Source organism: Tupaia chinensis, unplaced genomic scaffold (genome assembly GCF_000334495.1).
Source record: "Tupaia chinensis unplaced genomic scaffold, TupChi_1.0 Scaffold146052_1, whole genome shotgun sequence".
NCBI classification, from domain to species: domain Eukaryota; kingdom Metazoa; phylum Chordata; class Mammalia; order Scandentia; family Tupaiidae; genus Tupaia; species Tupaia belangeri.
This window is the reverse complement of record NW_006205908.1, coordinates 86447-102127: the sequence shown is the minus strand read 5'-3', so window position 1 is coordinate 102127 and position 15681 is coordinate 86447. Positions and strand designations below refer to the sequence as shown.

At 36.1% G+C, this 15681-nt stretch overlaps 1 protein-coding gene across 1 annotated transcript in view; it reads right to left on the bottom strand.

Moving 5' to 3' along the window:
• Window positions 1-15681, bottom strand: part of TMC1 (transmembrane channel like 1) — a gene marked incomplete at its 5' end in the record, with an annotated part of 129539 nt that overhangs the window by 39251 nt on the left and 74607 nt on the right. Inside the window, 4 exons of the mRNA XM_027768365.1 lie at window positions 6971-7132; window positions 7255-7434; window positions 10377-10571; window positions 11879-12023. Of these exons, the coding sequence (XP_027624166.1) occupies window positions 6971-7132; window positions 7255-7434; window positions 10377-10571; window positions 11879-12023 (682 nt within the window). The remainder of the gene's footprint in view (window positions 1-6970; window positions 7133-7254; window positions 7435-10376; window positions 10572-11878; window positions 12024-15681) is intronic.

Sequence of the window (15681 nt, the reverse complement as noted above, 5' to 3'; positions counted from 1 at the left end):
GGCAAAGAAAAAAAAAAAAAAAAAAAAAAAGCAAAGACATTCTGGACCTAAATGATACCATAAATCAGATGCACTTGATAGACATCTATAGAACTTTACACATATATGTGTGTGTGTGTGTATGTGTGTGTGTGTGTGTGTATATATATATATATATATATACATTTTCTTCTGCCCTGTATGGTACTTTCTCAAAGATCAACCACATGATAGGGCACAAAACCACCCTTTACAAATTAAAAGGCGTAGAAACTATAGCCAGCATCTTCTCCAACCATGATGGAATTAAACTTGATATTAATCTCAGGAACAACTCTCAAAAAATACAAAAATACATGGAAACTAAATAACCTACTTCTGAATGACTTCATGACTACTGAAGAGATTAAGACTAAAATCAAGGAACCAGCAGTTGGCGTAATGACTATGTTGCTGGACTCCCAGGTAGTTTACTGTGATTTGAGTCCCGGACCCACTGGCTTAAACTCACTCTGGGTGCAAGTGCATGCATGCCCAAGATCCTGATAGGAGACTGGAGGAGAAGAAATGTGTCATGGCCATCTCCCCGTGGGTGGGGGGTGGGGGGGGTGATTTCTCACTTTCTGTCTTTCTAGTGAGCACACATGCCCTATAGCAAAAACCTCTCAAAAAAAAAAAAAAAGAGAGACCGAAATCAAAAGATTCATGGAAACAAATGTTAATGAGTACACAAGTTTCCATAATTCATGGGACACTGCAAAAGCAGTCATAAGAGGGAAGATCATAGCAATTGGTGCATTCAAGAAAAATATGGAAAGGTGGCAATAGGACAACCTAACATCATGCCTCAGGGAATTGGAAAAACAACAACAACAAAAAGAAAATCCAAAAAATGCCAGGAGAAAAGAAATAATAAAAATTTGAGCAGAAATAAATGAAATAGAAAATAAGCAAACTATACAGAAAATAAATGAAAGCAAAAGCTGATTCTTTGAAAAGATAAACAAGATTGACACACCATTAGCTAGATTAATTAAGAAGAAGAGAGAAAGAAACCAGATAAAGCAGACGAATCAGGCAACATTAAAACAGACATAACAGAAATAAAAACATCATTAGAGGATACTATGAGCAACTATATGCCAACAAAGAAGAAAACCTGAATGAGATGGACAAATTCCTGGACACATATAACCTACCAAGATTGACTCAGGAGGACATAGAAAGCCTGAATAGACCTATAACAAGCAATGAGATTGAATCAGTAATAAATAACCTCCCAACAAACAGAAGTCCAGATCCCAATGGCTTAACTGATGAATTTTATAAAACTTTTAAAGAAGAGGTAATCCCCATTCTACTCACATTGTTTCTAGAGATCCGGAAGGAAGAAACTCTTCCAAATTCATTTTATAAAGCTTCCATTACCCTCATTCCCCAAAGGGATAAGGATACCACAAAAAAGGAAAACTACAAACCTATATCTCTGATGAATATAGATGAAAAAATTCTCAATAAGATACTTCCCAACCATATTCAACAGCATTTAAAAAAGGTTATTCATCAAGACCAGGTAGGTTTTATTCCAGGAGTGTAAGGGTGGTTCAACATACATGAAACCATAAATGTAATACACCATATCAACAGAAAAAAAAGGTAAAAACCATATGATCATTTCAATCGATGTGGGAAAAGCATTTGACAAAATACAACATTCCTGTATGATCAAGACTCTCAGTAAAATTGGCATAGGAGGATCATTTATCAGCATAATAAAAACCATCTATAAAAAAAACATAGATAACATAATAAATGGGGAAAAGCTGAAAGCTTTTCCACTAAAAACTGGTACAAGACAAGGCTGCCCACTCTTTATTCATTCCTATTCAGTATAGTACTGGAAGTCCTAGTCAATGCAATCAGACAAGAGAAGGAAATAAAAGCCATTCCAATAGGAAAAAAAACAACTGAAATTGTCTCTGTTTGCAAATGACATGATTGTATACATAGAAGACCCAATAGTATCCATGAAAAAACTTCTCAAAGTAATAAATGCATAGAGTAAAGTGACAGGATACAAAATTAACTTACAAAAACATACAGGATTTCTAAATATGAACAACAAGCAGACAGAGACAGAACTGAAGAAAATAATCCCATTTACCATAGCCAAGAAGTGTAAGATACTTAGGAATAAAACTAATCAAGGAAGTCAAAGACCTCTACAAGGAAAACTATGAAAACTTTAAAAAGGAAATTGAAAAGTACACTAAAAAGTGGAAGGAAATCCCATGTTCCTGGATTGAGAGAATTATTATAATCAAAATGGCAATCATACCCAAATTAATCTACATATTTAATGCAATCCCTATAAAATTACAAGAGACATTCTTCACAGATTTAGAAAAGACTATAATAGAATTTGTCTGGAACCTTAAAAGACCCTGTTTTGCTAAAGCCATCCTGTGCAAGAATACTGGAGTAGGTGGTATCTCACTTCCTGCCTCCAAAATATATTACAAAACTGTGATCATCAAAACAGCATGATATTGGCACAAAAATAGACATGAGGACCAATGGAACAGAGTAGAGACTCCAGAAATAAACTCCAAAACACACAGCCAACTCATCTTTGACAAAGGGTAGCAGTCAATCCAGTGGGAAAATGGAAACCTCTTTAGCAAATGGTGCTGTAAAAACTGGATATGCACCTGCAGAAAGATGAATCTGAACCCCTATCTGTCACCATTAACAAAAACCAACTCAAAGTGGCTCAAAGATCTAAACTTAAGACTTCAAACTAGAAGACTACTGGTGGAAAACACTGGTGAAACTCTGGGAGACAATGGGGTAGGCAAAGACTTCTTAAGGAAGACCTTTCAAAGCACAGTCAATAATCCCCAAAATAGACAGATGGGGTTATATCAGATTAGGAAGGTTCTGCACAAAAAGGACACCATAATTAGAGTGAATCAATGACCTTCAGAACGGGAGAGAATTTTTTGTTAACTGTGCCTCAGATAAAGGACTGATAACCAGAACACACTGGGAACTCAAGCAGCTGACACAGAAGAAAATGATTAACCCAATTAAAAGATGGGAAAATGAGCTAAATAAACAACTGTCTAAGAAAGACATACAAACAGTCAAAAAGCATATGAAAAAAAATGCTCAACATCCCTCATTATAAGGTAGATGCAGATCAAAACCACAATGAGATACAACCTAACCCCAGTCAGAATCGTGAAGATCAAAAAAATAATAATGATAAGTGCCAGAGGGAATGTGGTGAAAGGAGAATACTCCTACACTGTTGATGGGAATGTAATTGGTCCAGCCACAGTGGAGAACAATATGGAGGTTCCTCAAAGATCTTCAAATAGAACTACCATGTGATCCAGCAATTCCATTCCTAGGTATCTACCCAAAGGACAGGAGAACACTCAGTCAGAAAAGCACTTGCATACCTATATTCATTGCAGCATTGTTCATGATTGCTAAGACATGGAACCAACCCAACCCAAATGTCCACAAACAGATGAATGGACTGAAAAACTGTGGCACATATACTCCATGGAATACTATTTAACCATAAATAAAAACAACAAGGCTCTGGAATTTGATAGAAAGTTGATGAATATGGAAGATTTGTTGCTGAGCAAAGCAAATAAGGCTATGAAAGAGAGACATTGTGTGTCTCCACTTAACATATACCTACTGTCCATGCTCTATGGTAGAGACTGAAAGACTGGAGAACATAAAAGCATTAAAAATTGTAATGGACACTGTAGACAAAGTGGAAAAAGAGTGTGAGAGGAGAGGAGTGTAGGAAAGGAAATTTGGGGAAAAAATAGAGAGGTAAGACACTTGTAGGACACAGATATGGTTTATTATCTCTTGATGAGGATGTGTACAGTATTCTCAACTGGGTTGGACTGAGGTGTACATCATGCTTCTTAAAGTCTCTTTACTATCTAAATGATGTATAGCAATTTAATGTATGAATAATAAATAAATAAATAAATAGTATTTTTGCACCAGCCTGTGGCATGGTATGTTAAGGCAGCTGGATCAACATGGCCAATTGTGCAGTTCAAGTCCCAGACTTGGAAGCTTGAAAAACATGCCAGGAATGCATGTGTACATGCCCCAAATCCCAAAAGGGTATAGAAATGGAGAAGGGATTGCAGCATAACCATACCCAAGGGGAGGCTCTCTCTCCCTCTCTCTCTCTCTCTCTCTCTCTCTCTCTCTCTCTCTCTCAAGTGCCCTCTGGCAAACTTTAAAAAAGATAGTATTTTCTTTAACTCTCAAGGAAAAATTATTTGGCAAAAAACGGCATTACTAAAATTAGTATTAGTGTGTGCTCACAAAAGAATCTATTTTGGGGGTTTATTTTGTTTATATCAAACAAGTAACACTAAATAGAATTCCATGTAGACACAGACCTGGCAGCTTGAGAAACTTGCCAGGCACAGATCTAGAAAAGACAATTATAGAATTTGTCTGGAACCATAAAAGACCTTGTACTGCAAAAGCAATCCTGCGTAAGAAGAATGGAGTAGGAGGCATATCACTTCCTGATCCCAAGATATACTATAAAGCTGTGGTCATCAAAACAGCATGGTATTGGCATAAAAACCGACATGTGGACCAATGGAAGAGAATAGAGACCCCAGAAATAACCCCAAAGCTTACAGCCAACTGATTTTTGACAAAGGATATCAGTCAATCCATTGGGAAAAGGAAAACCACTTTAGTAAATGGTGCTGGAAAAACTGGGTATCCACCTGCAGAAAGATGAAACTGAACCTCCATCTTTCACCTAACAACAGTCAACTCAAAATGGATCAAAGATCTGAACCTAAGACCTCAGACAATAAAACTACTTGTGGAAAATGCTGGGGAAACTCTGGGAGACATTGGAGTAGGCAAAGACTTCTTAAATAAGACTCCCAAAGCACAGGCAATAATCCCTAAAATAGACAAGTGGGACTATATTAGACTAAGAAGTTTCTGCACAGCAAAGGACACAGTAACAAGTGTGAACCGACAACCCTCAGAATGGGAAAATATTTTTGTTAAATATGCCTCAGACAAGGGACTGATAACGAGAATACATAGGGAACTCAAGTGCCTTATGCGAAAAAAAATGATTAACCCGATTAAAAGATGGGAAAGTGAGCTGAACAAAAGTCTCTCTAAGGAAGACATACGAACAGCCAAAAAGCATATGAGGAAATGCTCGACATCCCTCATCATAAGGGAAATGCAGATAAAAACCACAATGAGATACCACCTAACCCCTGTCAGAATGGCAAAGATTAAGAATATAAAAAGTGATAAGTGTTGGCGGGGATGTGGTGAAAAGGGAACCCTCCTACACTGTTGGTGGGAATGTAAACTAGTTCAACCACTGTGGAGAACAATATGGAGGTTCCTCAAAGATCTACAAATAGAACTACCATTTGATCCAGCAATCCCACTTCTGGGTATTTACCCAAAAGACAGGAGAACGCTCAGTCAGAAAAGTGCTTGCACATCCATGTTTATTGCAGAAAAAAAAAAAAACACATTTCAGGGGGACCAGCAGTTAGCATAATGGCTATGTCACTGGACTCCCACATACTCGACCGCGGTTCGAGTCCTAAACTCGGTGGCTTAAACTCACGCTAGGTGAGGACAGTGTGGAATGGGGGAAGTGAAGAGAAGAGGTTAGAGAAAGATAGCAAGTGAACAATAGAGAGGCAGGACATTAGTGAGAAACAGATATGGCTTATTAACTGTTGATGATGACATGTATAGTATTCTCAACTGGATTGGTCTGAGAAGTATTTCATGATGGGCAAAGTATTTTTACAAGAAAAATGAGAAATAGCGATTGACTATTTTAAAAAATAATTAGAATAATAAAAATAATGATTGGGGAAAACATAGAAAAGATATATGTAATCCAATGTAATATAAAGAAGATTATGGTGATAATAAAAAAATTTAAAAAGGAAGAAAAAAAATCACACTAACTTGATTATGTATGTGAACAAGTAAATATTCTATTACAAATGCAAAAAAAAAAAAAAAAGAAAGAAAGAAAGAAACTTGCCAGGCACATGTGCGTACATGCCCCAAATCCCAAAAGGATGTAGAAATGTAGGAGAAGGGATTATGGCGTACCCATCCCCTAATGGGGGTGAGGGGTACTTTCTCTCTCTCTTTCTCTCTCCAGAAAGTGACCTCTGGCAAACCCTTTATAAAAAATTTAAAAAAAAACAATTAACTCTTAAGGAAAAATTATTTGACAAAACTGACTTTACTAAAATTAGTAATAGTATGTTATCCAAAAAGTATCTATTTTGCTTTTGTTTTGTTTTATAGCAAACAAGTAACACTAAATAGAATTCCATGTAAATATTTATTTGTAAATATTTATTTACATCTAAATCTGGGTGCTTTACTATAACACACATAGGTAGTAAGCATTTCACACCTTTTGTTTTTTTTGGAAAGGTTTTGCCTTAGGGTTCATGTGTTCACTGGGGAGAGAGAGACAGAGATAGTGAGAGGGAAAGTGAGAAATCACCCTCTTCAACCCCCAGAGCAAATGACCATGCCACAATCCTTTCTTGGGCACACATGCGCACACGCCTGGCATGATTTCAAGTCACTGTGTCCGGAACTTGAACTGTGATGTGTGAGTCCGGCAATGTAACTACTATGACATATATAGGACCCATTTCACACCATTTTTAAACTATCCTTTATATGTAACTGTAAAAGAGGTATACAAATAGCACTTACCTGAAGAGATGGATGGATGGATATAATGACTCTGTAAGATAATCCATGTGAAATTCAGAGTCCTTCCATAGTAAACATTCAATAAATTGTAGTTATTCTTATTAATAAACAATTTTTAAAACCAGACCATCCTTAGGAAATAATTTTTTTTTTTGGCCCACTAATTGCCATGCATTTTTGTTTGTGACATTACCTGTCCTACCATTGTTTCCCAGCAGGGTCCTCGAGGTACATCTGCAGGGTGAACAAAAAAGGGTGACCCAGTGGTGTTTCCAGAGAGTGAGGCATTATAGGCCTTGATCATGTTGGCTTCCCATAGGGTAATATTGGCCTTTACAAGCTTTTCCTCTTCTATCTAAAAAGCAAAGAGATGGAAACAAAAATGAAGACAATAGAGTTTTCAGAGACAGTTTTGGCATCCTTGAGACCCAAAATTTAACAAGGTGAAGAGGGCATGAACAAATTGATCAGATTTACCTTATTGTTAATCTCATCCATCAAGGCAAGAATAAATACATATAAGTTGCCTAAAAGGAGAGCAAAAATGCGTCCCAGAAGCCATTTCAGAGCAATGAGGGGATGGTAGTCTTCCAATTCAGCAAATAGGTCAAACAGTGTTGGACAGAACATCCCCAGGAGGGACATCACCATGTTCATCTACAAGGAAACACAAAGGACAAACTACGTTAATAGTGCTTAAAAAGTATTATTGCTTTCCTATTGGAAGATTCTCAGCTAGGTTCCTTTCATCTTTTATAAGACTAAAGAGTATTTCATACATTTGGAATTGGACCTCAATGAAACAATAGACAATATTCAACTCACATTCTCCAGAGATGCATGTGTATGAAATGGTGTCAGTATTACTCTGCACCAGCAGCACTAGGCTGTTTCCTAGGATAGTGAGGGATGCAGTTTACATCTCTATGTAGCCAGAAAACATACTGTTCTACATGGTGATGGATTCTGCTATAGTGAGGCACTTTATAACAAGATTAAGTGGAAAATAATGTTTGAGAACAGAGCTCACCTGTAGGTCATCAGAAGAGTCATGATGGATTTTTCTATGTTTTTCTATGTAAAAATGCATCATAACTTTCCCATGACCCAATAGAAATACTAATCTGATAACCATAAGAATATAAGCTAGTGTAATCAGTTAGAATAAATGCATTCTCTTAGATGAGTTCAGGAACTCAGGATTAAAAACAATGAAATGTTGGCCCAGCAGGTGACATGGTGCTTAAGGATGCTGGACTCCCACAGGGCAGTCTGCGGTTAAAGTACTGGATCTGGAAGCTTGCTTTCTAACTTTTCCTCTCTCTCTCTCTCTCTTTCTCTCTCTCTCTCTCTCTCTCTCTCTCTCTCTCTCTCTCTGTCCCTTTCTGGTCAAATTAAAAATAAATAAATAAATAAAGTTAAATAATTCTTTAAAAGAAATGAACCATGAAGAATGCAAATTGCTGGAGATAAAAATAAAAAATTAAATAGTTTATCCAAGAAAATAGGGGACATTCAGAGAAACAAATGGAACCTGCATGGCATAATATTAAAGAAGCCAAGGTAGAAAGTTTCAAAAATGATAGACTGGTCTATAATGTCAACAGTAAGACCGTGATGCACAGGGTGGATAAGGCAGGAGAGAGTGGAGAGAGAAATACAAAAAGTAGAAAATATAGAGTTCTTATCTCCTGACTGTTTGGCACCCTTATGATTTATTATTAGTCTAAATTAAGCCATTTTGCAACAGGAAAAAACATTTCAGATAATTGATAACTATCTTTACCAAATATCTGGACTTAAATCATCACCCCTAAGTGTTTTCTATTTTCCCTGTGGACTCCATGTTTGAATGATTATAACTATAATACTAGATTTAGAAAATAATTGGCAATATTTTAAAACATTTTATTAAGAACATTATATAAGTATGACCAACAGGATCCGAAACTCAGCATGACATAATATAAAATCAGCATGATATAATTTCAGCCTAACATAAAAATTTGGCAGATTAAATTTGGTTTCTTCAAATTTGTAAAGTTATTCATGAATTCACAATATTATCTTCATTAGTCTCTAGGACTCAGGGGTCCTGTAAAGTGAATATTAAACAGGTTCTTACAAAGTATAATCTTTTTAATGATAATCAACTACTTATTCTTTTGTATGGTTCATTTATATAAAAATGTGATCAGTATGAGCCAAAGCTGCTTTATCATTTTGTCTATTGTACTATCACAATTATAAGGAAGATTCTGAAGGTAAACTCAGTAAGTACTTCAAGGTGGTCCTTTGTTTTAAATAAATAAAAATCCTCTACCCAATGATTTCTATTTTATAGTTTCCATGAAATGCCTGTGATATTATAGTCTCTTAAATGTATGCTTCCCCATTTCTATTGTCATAATTTCTGAAATATCTAGAATTTTTTTATTTAGAGTCTTTTTTAAAAAAAAAAGGTTTATGCCATAGGGTGCATGCACTTGCCAGAGAGAGACAGTGAGAAGGAAAGTGAGAAATTAACCCCCAGCGGGGATGACCACACTGCAATCCCTTCTCCATCCTCCTCCTTGGGATTTGGGGCATTAATGCATACATACCTGGAAATATTTTTAAGTTGCCAGGTCTGAGATTCCAACTGCAGTGGGTCATTTGGGAGTATAGTGCCTTAACCACTATGCAACCTGCTGGCCCTTTATAAATAGATTATAGAATTTACTGTCCAAAATTTTTAAAGGAAATCATGTTTATAAAGAATTATCTTTATATACATATTTGCTGACAAGGCTTTCCAAAATATATCTATATCTGTATCTATCTATCTATATCTATATATAGGCTAAGTCTATGCATATTTGAAAATGCCCAAGTTTAAAGTGATGTCAACATTTTATGCTATTACAGTTCATAACCAATGATTTCCTGATTCTAAATATCTACCTCATCTCTCTAAACCACTAGATGGGCAGACACATTGAAGGCAAAATAGCAATCAGAAAATTTAATTACTTGCAAAGAGCTGGCCTTCTTTACTTGAATATCATTTGGAGGGAGTGAAAGTAAGGCAGGGGAGAAGAGGAGATGGACTTGTGCATTTAAGCCTTAGTGAAAAATAAGGGGAGAAAATAAAGGGAAGCCACGATTTGCAATCTGTCTCTAGTGGGATAATTCAGGCTTTATCAGAGAATCCAGGCAACAATTTGATCTTTCCATGACAGATAACGGATATACAGGGAAAGCAACATAGAGCCTCAGACTTGAAATTAACACTCCCAGGTTCTCTGTTAGTCTACTAAGTCTTGACTGTAAACACAATGTCTGATTTCCTGAGATTTATCATCTGCATCTGTAAAATGTACTGGTTGGACTATATGTTTTCTTATCTCTCTTGACTCTCACTTTCTATCATGACACAACATAAAAAATAGCACAGATTTGTAAATAAGACTAAAGTAAAATGGGAAATGTGAAAGAGTTGGTTAACTATAGGGAAAGAAGGGAGCACAGGCAAGGGATAGGCTTACTTAGTGTTTCAGCAAAAACACAAAATAGCAAATATCAGGCTCTAAGCACATAAAAAGCATGCAGAGACGAACTTCATTTTTTTCCCACCACCCAAGGGTGTCAGGATCTTGCTGTGCAAATTCCTGGGATCGTTTCACAGCCCAGAAGATGAGGTATCCACTTCCTCCAAGAGTTAGAAACACGAAGAAGTTAGCAAGAAACCTCAGGAACCTGATCAAGTGGACATTTTCTTCTACTTGGGCTGCTCGTTCTTCTATTATAGCTTCCTATATCCAGGCAAAACAAAATAAAAAGGATATCTTAGCTATAAAAAGGATTATGAACTTGGAAATTATTTTTGCAAATTAGAATATGAGGAATGGGCCAGCCCCATAGCCTAAGGATGCCAGCTCCCACATGGCCAACCATGGTTCAAATCTTCACCTAGTGACTTGAAAAACATACCAGGTACATGTTCATACATGCCTTAGATCCCAACAGGATGGAGAAAAGAAGGTGATGGGATTGCAGCATGACCATGCCCCATGGTGGGGGGCTTCTTTCTTTTCTCTATTTATCTTTCTCTGGTGAAAGCTCATGCTCTCTGCCCATTAAAAAAAAAAAATGAATGTAAGGTGTGTACATATAAATTAAATTTGGGATTCTCTGAACAAGGCAAATATTGCCAACAAGTGATGGCAAATGAAAGAAGGAAGAATTCTTGTAAATAAACTCTTGATTGGTTTAACGCTAGAATAGTCCGAATTCTTAAAGATAATTCTGTTCAATGTAATTTTTAAGACTATAAAATTGCCTTTAGAGTCACTTTAAATAATAAACTAGCTTGTTCTGTAAATAGTATTGTTTTATTGTTTAAAACAGCTGACTCTGATTACTGATGATTTCCTGTTTTGAGCCAATAGAATACATTTATTTTTAAGACAAATATTCTCTATACTGTGATCCTTCTGCCTCAACCTCCATGACTCTATAGGATTGCACGTATGTATCACCGAGCCTAGCCTTTAGGTTAGACTATTAATCAAACCCAGACCGTCCATGTGGTTCTAGTCTGTGGGGCATAGTCTTAACAGAATGCTCCACCATGGCTCAGCCTAGTAACATTGCTTTAGCTCCAAATTTAGAGAAGAAAAGTCCTCAAGGGATAATAGTGCTATCATCCATCATCAGATATTTTCCAATCATAATAGAACCATGCCCAGATCCAGGTAGGCAGAAACCATGAGTTAATCTCTTTTCTAATTGTCAATATACTTCAATAGTTATACCATATGGAATTCCCAAAATTTTACTTTTAGAATCACAAAGAACATCGAGGTGGGCAGAGGTGCAGTGGTAAAGATATAAAGCTCTGCAAGGCTGACCCAATATGAGAAGTTTCCAGGATTGCATCTAGAGACCTCCGTGAGTACTCCAGTATGTTTACGCCTGTGATCTAGGGCTGGCTTAGCCACAGATGGATCACGGCATTAAGATTCTGTTGGGCATGCTCTCTCCCTCTCATAGAATAAATAAATAAATTTCTAAAAAAAAAAAATGTATATAGAACAATCTTTTGAAATTTTGTTCCTACCTTAAAGTTCATTGTGATAGAATTAAATTTGTTGTCTGCTGTTTCAGGATTGCCAATCAGGTAGTCCCAGCTGGTGAACACCTTCCAGCTGAAGTTAAAAGTATTGTCATCACCTCCTCCATCATCACCAATATTTTTGGTCATCCTATAAAAAACAGGGAGCTTAACCAGCAGCCAGAACACAGAAAGAAAGAGAAAGGGTAGAGAATAACAATACATCATAATTATAGATAAATTGAAATAGTGATATTTAAAAGACGAATATTTTCAATAAGTTTGCCTTAATAACTAGAAAATAGAAGCTTATTTTTAAATTTTTTGTTTAATTTTTTAAACCTTTAATTTTCAAAGTCTTCAAGATTAAAAGATTAATAACATTCATGGATTTAACAATTAAACAAGCATATAAAAATACATTTTTTATTTATTTTCTTAAATTGAGGGATTAAAGTCATATAATTGGTTCTTAATGTTTTGTGGGATACAAATCCATTTAAGGATATGATGAAACAATTAAGTCTCTTCCCAGGAAAAAATATGTAGACTTTACCCTATTTCACACAACTTCAGTTGGTTCCCAGACCCCCTGAAACCTATGTATGGACTAACCCAGATAAAAAACGTCCTATGCAAAATTTAATCCTCCTCTAAATTCCCTTCCAAAGAACAATTACTCCAAATGCATTAAATTTTTATCTACTTTACAATTCTTGAGCAAAATTCAAGAGTTTTGTACAACCTTAATGCCAATGGATTACATATATTCTAATCAGTAATTAAAGAATGTTTTTGGCTTGAAGAGCTTAATGCATTTATTTATAGGTTTATTTTAGTTGTTAGAAATCTATATTTCACTTACTTCACTTCCTTTTTTCCCATATTATTATAAATAGCAAAAGTAAAATTTCATATGGCACATACGAAAGTAATCCCATGAGGTTTGTTTTTTAAATATTGTAGTGATATGGAACCAAAAGAAGATAGAGGTCAATGGCATAAAGCTAACATGATAGATGGATAACTATATCTAAGGTCAAGTAAATTCTCCTATCATTAGCCCTAGTCCTTATGGAGGTTTATATATTTTAAATCAGCTACTATATTATATAAAATAACCAAAAATAATTATTCATTTCATAAGTCTACCACTTGACCCTTTACTTATGGTGATTACATATATTTTCCTTTTTTTGTACTTGTTCTAGAAAACTTTGCAAGAGGTCAAGGTGGTTATTGTTGGTCTCTTTTTCAAATGCAGAAGATGATGCTCAGAGACATGAAGCAATTGGCTGGCCATTATCCAGCAGTGCATCCCAGAGGTCAACAAGGGCTCAGATTTTCTGGCTTTGCTCCAGCACACAAGCTAGGCCACCATAAGGGATGATGAACCAAATAGAAAGTGTTTCTGCAGATCAAAGAGTTGATATCAGACATTCCCTATGGTGTCACCTAAGGAGAAAGCTATTTATTTGATTAATATACCACCAATCATTTTTTGTACTGTCATTGAGCAGAGCAAGGCCTCAAGGAAAAAATGGTCAGCTAACAGGTAAGTTTACAATGGATTTTTATCACTGGCCAAATTTTGTAGTTGAAGACAACTTTCCTGGGAAGGGAGCCCCACCTGGACAAGCAAACTGGGAACATTATGAGAAAAGGAATGGGATACTAAAAAGAATGAAGGAAGGAGACTGAAGACAAACTCTGCTCATAACACATTTTGATGAAAATTTGACCTTAATAGCTGTAAAATGTTTCATGTACATCTCTACACCCTGTCTACAGAGCAAAAAATGTCCATACTTATTTTTAAAAAACCTCCTTTTGCAAGGGAGCCATAGCTTCAGACTGCAAAATATGAGAAGTATTCTCCATTTATCATTTGTCTTGCCAGGGAAGTAAGGGAAGGCAATTACAACATTTATGGGGTTGCCTAAGGTTTTTAAATTGAATTGCTTGCTTTGGACCAAAAGTTTACAGCCCCAACTATACAGTGGGGTCATTGGGTTATCGTATGGATGCATGCACAGGTTTTTATTAAATCGAATGCCTCCTAAATCCTAAGCCAATAGGGTCACCCTAATAATGTAGCCTCTGCCAAAATGAAAGTCAGGAAGGATTGAGAGATAGGTGGGAAACAACTCGCTAGAAGCTCACAAGGTAAGGCTAGTACACAAGAAAAAGAAAATTACTGCAAGGAAGATTTTAAGCAGCATGTATTACATTCTTGAGAAAGAAGAAATATTTCATGACAAAGGATAATACAACCTATTAGTTGATGGTCTATTGGTCACTACCACTAGTCATTTCTTTGTTTATGATCTGTTTCCCTAACTGAGTACTATGAGGGCAAGGACTTTATTTTGTTCACCATTAAATCCACAGACATCAGATAGCTCCCTGGATTGCTCACAGTAGGTGCTCCATAAACTGTCGTTAAATGAAAGAATAAGTACATGAATTGTCATTCTGGAAGTAAAATTGGCACTAGAAAGAGCCTCATTAATATATTAGCATAAATTATTGTTTTTGTATGGTAGAGTACATATTAACAAATGCTGGTTATGCTATTGTTGTTCAGGTCTGCCCTTGTTTTCACCATAAATTTCAATGTATCATTTCATTTTATAAAGAGCTGCCATTCATCCTAGACTACTACTGTCCCTATTCCATGTTTGCCAGGGGAGAACTTTTCATGTTAAATTTCATAATCATAGATACAGTTCATAAAGCAATAATATAAAATGAAACATGATGATTTTAAGCCTTTCATATGTCACTGCTTTTCTGCTCCAAGAATTTGTTTTATTTTATTTTTTATGAAAGAGAGAGTGAGAAAGCGAAGGAGAGTTGATTCAAGAACTCAGGTTTCCTTCTATTCTATTTGAGTAATGTATCCCATAAATGCGCTCATATTTATTTCAAGAGTATATGTGATTGGGGTAGATATGGGAGTGGGAAGAGATGATCAGTGATTCTGTACAATCATTTCTGTCTCATCAATTCTTTTTTTACCAAGTATTGTTCCTTGAGCTGGGACTGGCAGTAGGAGTCATATATGTATTGCTTTTGAATTGCCGTGCTATATAAGTCAATGAGTTGGAACTGCTGGTAGTTCAGGTAATGAATAACTAAAGATCCATGCCAGACGGGTGACTGAGGCAGGTGGATTTTCTTAGCATAGCATAGCTGACTTTGACGGGAAAAACATGGAGTTGGTGCCTTGCAGCTATCTTAAATGGCATCTTGGAGTAAATTCAAAAAGGCTGCCACTTTCTCTACAGCTGTTGTGTCCAGTGTGGTCATCACCAGTAACATGTGGTTACTGAGTACATAAAATGTGACTAGTATAAAATATATTTCAGATTATGAAGACTTAGTGCCCCCCCAAAAGACAGAATATCTCAATAATAATTTATATTGATCATTTTTTGAAACAATAGTACATCTGATATACTGGGTTAAATAAAATATATTATTAAAATTAATTTCTCCTGTTTTTCAAAATATGTATGCTAGAAATTTCTTTTCTTTCTTTCTTTTTTTTGGAGAGGTTTTTGCTATAGGGTGCCTGCACTCACCAGAAAGGCAGAGAGAGACAGAAAACGAGAATCACCACCCAGGGCTGATGGCCACATCGCAATTCCTTCTCCATTCTCCTCTCGGGATCTTGGGCACACATGCACATACGCCCGGTGTGAGTTTTAGCCACCAGGTCTGGGACTTGAACTGCAGTCGACTACATGGGAGTCCCATGACAGTCATTACGCCAACTTCTGGTCCTGAAATTTCTAAATTATATG